Source organism: Bison bison, unplaced genomic scaffold, assembly GCF_000754665.1.
Source record: "Bison bison bison isolate TAMUID 2011002044 unplaced genomic scaffold, Bison_UMD1.0 scf7180017864178, whole genome shotgun sequence".
Lineage (NCBI taxonomy): Eukaryota > Metazoa > Chordata > Mammalia > Artiodactyla > Bovidae > Bison > Bison bison.
Window position 1 is genome coordinate 1,764,188 of NW_011494750.1, and position 9,314 is coordinate 1,773,501.

Genomic DNA, 9,314 nt, shown 5'->3' on the forward strand with positions numbered 1-9,314 from the left:
TGAGCGCCAAAGAATTGATGCTTTTGAACTGTGGTGCTGGAGAAGACTCTTGAGAGTCCCTTGGACTGCAAGGAGATCCAACCAGTCCATTCTGAAGGAGATCAGCCCTGAGTGTTCTTTGGAAGGAATAATGCTAAAGCTGAAACTCCAGTACTTTGGCCACCTCATGCAAAGAGTTGACTCATTGGAAAAGACTCTGATGCTGGGAGGGATTAGGAGCAGGAGGAGAAGGGGACGACAGAGGATGAGATGGCTGGATGGCATCACTGACTTGATGGACGTGGGTCTGGGTGAACTCTGGGAGTTGGTGATGGACAGGGAGGCCTGGCACGCTGCGATTCATGCGGTCGCAAAGAGTCGGACACAACTGAGAGACTGAACTGAACTGAACTGACTGAAAGCTAACATAGACAGCTTGAGGAAGCTCTGGAACCAAGGACTGAACAGTTTGGCCCGAAGGTTCCATAAAGTCCCAGAGAGCTATCTAGTAGTTCTACTATAGATTCTGAGATGCTTTAGAATAAATACAGAACCATAGAGGGATGGGAATAAACAACATCTATTAGGAAAACATAAGAAAGATTACCTAACTTGTTTTTTTTCCCTACCTTTATTCTCCCAGTCAGCTTAAAAATGAAATAGCCAGAGTTTACAGAATTCCAGATTAGAAACTTTTAATTTTAAGGTAGAATATAGTATGATATATATATATATATATATATATATATATATATCTTTTATTAAGAAACCAATTACTAAGGATAGAACTGACTTCCCTGGTGGCTCAGACGGTAAAGTGTCCGCCTACAATGCGGGAGACCTGGGTTCAATCCTTAGGTCGGGAAGATCTCTTGGAGAAGGAAATGGCAACCCACTCCAGTATTCTTGCCTGGAAAATCCCATGGACGGAGGAGCCTGGTGGGCTACAGTCCACGAGGTCGCAAAGAGTTGTGTCCAATTCACTCACTCAATCTTGACAATGCATCAAGTCACTAAATTTCTAAAATGATAGTATATCTATTACACTATTATAGGTTAGGAATGAGGAAAATTTTATCACAAAAGAATCTAAGTAAAAGCCAAATTTTATGAAAGAACGTTATGAACGAAGTGAAAGACAAAGTTTACAGACTTATAAACTGAAGACAGCTTAACAAATTTAAGAATTTTGATATTTTCATGTAAGATAAACACCAAAGGAAGCATATTCTGCAAGAAATAGGTCATATACAAAATCAAAAGAGAACTGAATTGGGAAGATCTTCACACCCATAGGTCACACATTTAGGATTTCACGAGAGCTGCTTTCTGAAGTATCACATGTAGATGTATTGGGGACAGGATATCAGACGAGAAGGACTGCGAGATAAGAACAAACTAGTGGTTTGTCTAATTCAGACTTCCATAGAAAATTACAGCCGCTTGTTCCTGAAAGAGATCCCATTCATGAAAAACTTCACTGTCAAACAACATGAAATCCTAGGGTTGAAAATAACGTATTACATAAAAGTTATTTCCTATTTCTGTTGCTATGCCTCTGTTTAAAAGCACACAGCATTTCCTTCTATTTTAAAAGCACATAAATGAAGGTTGCTTTAGCCAACAACTATGTCTTTAGCCAGCATTTCAAAGTACATACATTTATGCTTGAGGATAAGAGAAAAAGAGCTGTTAAATACCCTGAGGAGTGCTTTTCCAGGAAAAAGTCAATTCATAATCTTAAAACAGGTCAGAAATATACCCCATTCATCTTCCTTAGAAAGAGATTTAGATAAATTAACTATGCAACACACTTCAAGGCTAAAATTACTGACTACAAAGTATCAAGCCTAAAGAATGGCTCTGGTTTTTTCAGGTCACTTTTCTGGTTAGTATGGCCTGCCAAGTCAACCCCAACAGTTTTCATTTCTGTTTAAACCAGGTAGCCAAACTCAATTGAGAGATTATAGTCAACAGAATCGAAGCAAAAAGAAAAGGTCTTACCTTAAGGCTTTCCTCAGTGTCTCTATACAGGCCACAACGATCTTGGGGTTCTTATTGTCCAGGCCTTTCAGCAGCTCCTCTTGTACAGCTTCTCCTTTCTCAATCTCTATGTACATTAGACAAATCTCCATGCCTAGCTCCTTGGCTTTGGCTTTGGGTTGGTTGAATACTTTACTTACAACACCTGACACAACCTCTCCCGTGGTTCTGTAACATATAGATTACAAACAATAGCAACCATGCTCATAAAAGCACACGTGAGTGGAAAGAGCTGGAAAGGCTCATGCAAAGTGGGGGAAACAAATACTTTTTTAAAAAAACACTTAGAAATAACGTAAATGAGACTCTAAACATTTATATTCAAGAACATTAAAAAAAAAAACTTATGCAAACTATTTCCATTAAGACATGTCACAGCAGATCAGTTTCTATTTATACAGTGAAGAAATTTAAATAAGAAAGCAAAAATACCTTGAAATCTCACTCACTACCCAGAGAAAACTACTTTCAACTTTATGGTATCCATCCTTCTAGACTTTTCTATATGCACATATAAACAGATACACATATATTTTATAAAAATAAGATAACAGAGTTCTTGCTTTTTTTGGAAAAATTTTAAAAGTCATTTTAAACACTTTTTAGGACAGAGAATTTCTTCACAGAAGGAATGGATATGCACCTTTAATAACAAAAGGCTGCTCCTGACTCCTTGGCAAGACTTTACAGTATCTTTATTGCTTTGAGTCTCTTCTAAATTAAATGAAACCTGTACTGCTGGAAATTAGAGAAACTGAGTGGGTTTGGATCACACACAGCATTTATCAAAAAGTATCTAGTATCAGAAGAAAAATGAAATTAAAAAAGCAACTGTCTCACTGATGGCAAGGGAAAGTTGGTGATGCTGGTTAACAAAACTGTCAAATTAATGACTGTCTTTCTAGGTATAAATTTTGAGGTGAGTCAAGTACATATTGGTGTCTTCTTTATCTATACTGGTGTCTTCTTTATCCATGGGTTCTTCACCTGTGGATTCAACTGAATTCAGGTCAAAAATATTTGGATAAAAAAATTCTGGAAAGTTCCAAAAAGCAAGAGCCATGCAGCCAGCAACTACTTACACATCATTTACATTGTAGTTAACAACTGATTACATAGTATTTATACTGTGTCAGGTATTAAGAGTAACCTAGAGATGGAAGATGGATGTGGGCTATATGTCATATGCAAATATTAGGCCATTTCATGTAAGGGACTTGAACATCTGTAATTTTGCTATATCCTAAGGCATGGGGGGGTATGGAGTTTTGTCCTGGAAATAATTCCCCTGGAGACACTGAGGGATGGATATACATATTTCTTGTGCAATTAGGTCAAGGGTCCCCGTTTTTTTTCAGTATGGAGGACTCCTTTCAATGACATAAAGACTAGTGTTAGAAAAGTCATGTTTATGAGGTATGGGAGACTGGAGTGACTAGATACATCTATCAACCAACAAACTCGGAGTTACAGAGGTTGTAACTTACCTCTCCTAAGAGAGAAAAATGTCTAATGACCATAGGGAGAAAGATGTGACTCTAAGATGACGCAGCCTGGAACCATTGTTAAGAAAAAGATTTTAGTAATGCTCAAATGTTTTCAGTGAAATTCTGATGCGTTTACTAACCACCTCAGTTTCTTCTAAAAATTTTTCCTCTTAAGAGTAATTCTCATACAAAAATCTCAGCAGGAGAGAATCACTTGCTCATCAAACCCTAAGGAAAAAACTCAAGTGTCTGATTTCTAATTTGCTCCTCTCTAAAGATCTCATGTACCATTTATACTTCTGAGAGCAGATAAAGACTGAATGAGAAACAAGGGTCAAGGAGCTATGAAAGTTAAGAAATGAATATCCTCCAAAAGTGCTAAGCACAGTGATCCATAAAAATACATAATTAATCCATGTAGCACCAGACAGGGGTTTTTACCAGAAAGTTGGAAAGAAAGTACTTACTTTCCTGCTACATGGGCATTTTCAACATAAACAAGTGCAGCTTCTAATCCTTTCAACTGAACCACTGCATTGGAATCCGTCACAAACTTTTTGATCAATCCTAAAAATTTGGACCATTCTGGGCTCTTTTCATCTTTTATTTTCTGGAAGATCTTCAGGGCTTCTTCATACCCACTTAACCTTGCTTTCCACAGCTAAAAGAAAAGTATTTTGAAACAACTGAAACAAAACAAAATTTACTGATATTATCATCTACTATTGGGGGTGGGGGTGGTGGTGACTATCTTATACCAGGTAATTTGAACAAAGGATCCCAGATTAGAAACAAAAACGAAGCTTAAGAAATCCAGACAGTTGATTTTCTTTCTTTTTAAAGATTAGCTAATAAACTTTTTCTTGTGTTTAATATTAATGCTATTCTACCAAAGCCTTCTAGAATTCATAAACTGGCCACTATAAATGTATCACACTTTGTATCCAAGTATTAGTCATTATTTCTTTGTAACAGGACATTAAAGAGGTAACGATTCAAACATGAGACAGTTTCCTACTCAAAGTGTCCAATCTCCAAAGCAGGCTGTTTTTCTGGTTGTATTGTGTAATCATTCAGCAGCTTTATACTACACTATGCAGTATAACTGCTGACAAAACAAGCCAATGACAGTAAAATTTGAGTTCCAGAACAGTCTTACCTTGTGTTCACATTTCTGATCAACCGGCAGTTTCATCCACTCACTGTCATCTCCCATCGTGCTTCCAGTTTCTCCTTAGAATTAAGAGTAATTCCTGGTCAGATAAACATCGGAATCCATTAACTCTAGCAACCAAGCTCTCTTTTATCAAGCACACACCAACAAAAGAATCTCATTCTTCCGTCAAATGCCCATTTAATTCTATTAATAGAACATTTAAAAAGTAAACAAAAAATTAATAAAAATCTAAATAAATAGAAAGGACAGATACTATTTTTTTAAAAAGATGCTTATATGTATTTTCCCAAATGAGAACTTCTTAGATCTGTGACAAAGCTAGAATAAAACAGAAGAGCTAAACTATTTGGCCTTTTAAAAAAGGCAAGAAAAGTTTCAAAGATAAATCATACTTTTAATTCAAAATTCCGTAAGGCAAATAAGCAACATGAAAAAAACCTCAATGCTACCTAGCTCTCTACCTAATCCTGGTAAATAAATATGTCTATATAAACTAAAGGAAATAAACCCTGAATATTCATTGAAGGACTGATGCTGAAGCTCCAATACTTCAGCCACTGATGTGAAGAGCTGACTCAATGAAAAGACGCTGATGCTGGGAAAGATTGAAGTCTGAGACACTGGGAAAGGAGAAGGGTGTGGCAGAGGATGAGAGTTGGAGAGCATCACCAACTCAACGGCCATGAAATTAAGAAAACTCCAAGAGGTAGTGGACGACAGAGGAGTCAGGAGTGTTACAGTCCGTGGGACAGCAAAGAGTCAGACACGACTGACAGAACAACAACAAAATATAAACTAGCAAAAAATTAAATCCCCCAATAAACTAATTCTTCATAAACATTAAATCATTTTTTAGTTAGTGAGGTTTATAGTCAACATTCCTTTAACAATTTTATGCTATTCATTTAGATAACACAGCTGTAGAAAATCTCCAAAGTACAGAAAATAGATAAAGAAGGAAAGTATTAAAACACAATTTCACACCAATTAGTAACCATGATGAACACTGACATGTATCCACTTGAATCTTTCTAGATTTCTTTCAATGTACATGCAGTGTATAAATTATACGAAAAAGGGCTAATCTTCTTGTAATTTTTTTCTTACATGGTCACAAACATCTCCTCATATTTGAGAACATGATGTTTAAAGGTGGCATTGCACTTTATGTGTGTGTTAGTGTTTCAGTCATGTCCAGCTCTTCGAGACCCCAGGGACTGTAGCCCGCCAGGCTTCTCTGTCCGTGGAATTCTCCAGGCAAGAATACTGGAGTGGATCACCATTCCCTTCTCCAGAGGAACTTCCCAACCCATGTATCGAACCCTGGTCTCCTGCCTCACAGGCAGATTCCTTACTGTTTGAGTTAAAGTCTAAATGCACTGCATTTTATGAATGTACCATAATTACCAATTCTAACAGTGGACATTTAAATCGTCTCAAATTTTTCAATATTATAAATAACACAAAAGAGATCTTGTTTATCTCTCTGTCCTCAGGCCACGTCTGACATAAAATATGTCTTCAATCAATATTTATTTAAACTTGAATATATGCCTTGATACTGTCTGCTATGAGTCAGGCACTGTGAAAAGTACTTTTTAAAATTGTGGATTTTATACTAACAACATTATACTAACAACAACTACACGAAAGAAAAATATTCTTCCCACTTTAAACACTAGGCTCACAAAGATTCAAGAATTTGCCAAAAACAACAAAACTGGCAGGCAGCAGCTCACACTAAGATTCTTCCTTTGCAACTTGTTGCCTCCCATTTAAATGCAGGAAATATCCCAGGAAAAAATATTAGAGATTGAATTGTAAAAGTTTATTAGAGTAAATGAAACTTCCATTAAGACGTCTCTTCAAAGTCCCCAAGACTCTGTGAAACAACAGCACTGAGTTTTAGAGTAGGAGTCAGAGAATCTTTGAGAAGGCTAATAAAGCAACAGTGAGAAGATACAGGAGTTTGGAGAACAGTATTATGTTATTTAACTTGAAAACGCACATTCTCTACTGTCTGGCAACTCCATTGCTAGGTGCACACCCTAGAAACTGACACCAACTGCAGATGCACCAGAAGACACTTACAGCGACGGTGGCTATCAAAGTCCAGTGTTGAAAACACCTTACACATTCATCAGAAGGAGAATGAACAGTGACATATTCACTGGATATATTATACAGCACCTAAAAGAGCTGAAAGTGCTGAAAGCAGCTACTCCAACAAGTACATGAACATGCCAAAAGTTAGCCCGAATGTCCACTGGTGGATGAATAAATAAACTGATACGGACATACAACGGACCGTTACTCAGCCTTCGGTGAGAAGGAAGTACTTACTGATACACGTTACAACATGGACGAACCTCACACACACGACGCTAAGCGAAGGAAGCCAAACATGAAAGGTCTGAGGTCACACGATTCCACGCATAGGAAATATCCAGAATGTATCAATCCACAGAGACAGATTCAGATTAGTGGTTGCCCGGGGTTTCGGAGAGAGGAAGAATGGGGAGAAACTGCTTACTGGATAAGTAGTTTTACTGTGATGTGATGGAAACGTTCCTGTGTCAGGACTAGACAGAGACGGTGGTTGCACTACATTGTGAATGTGTAAAATACCACCGAATTGTTCACTTAAAATGGCTGACTTTATGTTACACGAATTTCACATCAATAAAAACATTTTTTTTAAGTTCCCAGGTGATTCTAACATGCAACCGTGGGTTAAAAACCTCTAACGTTATCTTCTTGGCACAAGTTTGGGCTGCAAAAGCAATCTTTCCTATCTGACTGATTTTCAAAGAGAACCAGTCAATGAGAGCTTTTAAAGCGTTTTCCAACCAAGAGAATGTGAACAACATTCAATTGTTGGTATTCTATCAATTCACTGCATACTTTTTTTTCTTGTTGGTTTCTTTTTGAAACATGAAGAAAAAGGTGACCCAACCTAACCGTACCATGTAAAATACTGTTGGCACTGTGCTGTTTCCTGAAACGGCTTCTACCACTTCGTAGCCTCAGCTTAAAAAACTACTGCTTTATGATTTTGTTGCTTTCCATTCAAAGGAAAGGCTTGGTTCGTACCAAAACTTTCCCAGGCACTGAAATAATAGATACGGTATTTTGTGTATTCATGTGACACTGAAGACTCTTGCTCTGTCTTTATCTTTTCCCAGATTAATATACTAAGAAAAAAAGGACTTCACTAATTTTTCTCCATAATTAATTTTAAAATTAATTTTAGAATTTAATTTTTTACATATCTAAGATGATATACAATATATGTGTTAGGAGGCATTACAGTAAAATTGATACACTGACCTACCATCCAAATTAAAAATTAGAACTCTATCAATATTATTGCACCAGTGCAACTCTTTCCTACCCTCATCCTTCTTCCCAAAGAAGTACTTTCCTGAAGTTTGCATGGTTCTATGCTGTGGTCAGTCACATACTCCTAAACAAAATTTGCTTGCTTGTGAGCCTTAGAAAATGTTATACTGTTGTATAACTTGCCTTTTTCATTCAATGTTTCATTTGTAAAATTCACCCATGTGGTATAACATAGTTTAAATCTACTAAAATTGTGGTCGAAAGACTTGTGCTGGTACAAAACTTTATCATTCCAAGATAAGTATAAAAACAGAGATAAGTGTTTAGAAACTGCCATAGCATCTATTCTAACTTCTTTTATTATGGTGGTCTGAGGAACTGAACAATGTTGAGTGAGGCTAATGTATAAAATACAACAAGAAAAGTAAGGGAAGACAGAGTAAGGCTAGAAGGTAGTCTAGATCAGACCCTGGAAGGTCTTGTAAGTGATGTTAAGAAATTTGGACTTTATTCCAAAGGCAGGAGACTTTGATTGAAGGACTATAAACAAGAAAATTTCATAAGGTATCAAATTCTTATTTTTCAAACTATATAATGTAAATATAAAAGCAATATAAAGAATGTCTTAGAAGGCAGTAACAACGGAGGGAAATCAGAAAACTAATCTAAATGAAGGATGATGATAACCTGGAACTAAGAACAGCAGCAACGCAGGTAAAGAAAAGGGAATGGATTTTAGAGACATAAAGAATGTCAAGGACTGTCTTTATTGAGTGACTGTAGGAGTCTAAGATCAGGATAAAGATGAAGCTTTGGACAAGCTGTGTTTGAGATGTTCATTAGACAAGGGCAGATGTGGAAAGCAGTTGGAGATTCAAGCCTGGTGCTCAAGAGAGAGAACTGGTCTGGAGATAAAAATTTAGTTAGGAGTTATCTGTGTGGCTCAAATGGTAAAGAATCTGCTGCAATGTGGGAGACCTGGGTTTGACCCCTGGGTCTGGAAGATCCTCTGGAGAAGGGAATGGCTACACACGCCAGTATTCTGGCCTGGAGAATTCCATGGACAGAGGAGCCTGGCAGGCTACAGTCCATGGGATCGCAGAGTTGGACACGACTGAGTAACACACACAAGAGGGGGATGAAGAGTACTGAGGAAGAGTGTAGTGAGAAGAGCCCCAGGTTAGAGTTTAGATGTTTTAAGTGTAGAAATCAGAATCCATAGGACCTTAGTCCACCATGTATAGTGCCGGATACATAAAATGACCAGTTAATGCCTGCTGGCGGGG

General features: G+C 37.3%; 1 protein-coding gene across 3 annotated transcripts in view; it reads right to left on the bottom strand.

The window, feature by feature from the left end:
* The window catches only part of CKAP5 (cytoskeleton associated protein 5), a 106,056-nt gene that overhangs the window by 61,468 nt on the left and 35,274 nt on the right, over positions 1–9,314 (bottom strand). For 2 of the 3 annotated variants that reach the window (XM_010842362.1, XM_010842360.1), the window contains exons 2-4: positions 4,669–4,762; positions 3,977–4,170; positions 1,984–2,190 (exon numbers count right to left, since the gene is read on the bottom strand). In XM_010842362.1, coding sequence (XP_010840664.1) covers positions 1,984–2,190; positions 3,977–4,170; positions 4,669–4,725 — 458 coding nt within the window. In that variant the 5' untranslated portion in view covers positions 4,726–4,762. The remainder of the gene's footprint in view (positions 1–1,983; positions 2,191–3,976; positions 4,171–4,668; positions 4,763–9,314) is intronic. The other variant, XM_010842361.1, reaches the window with a different exon arrangement.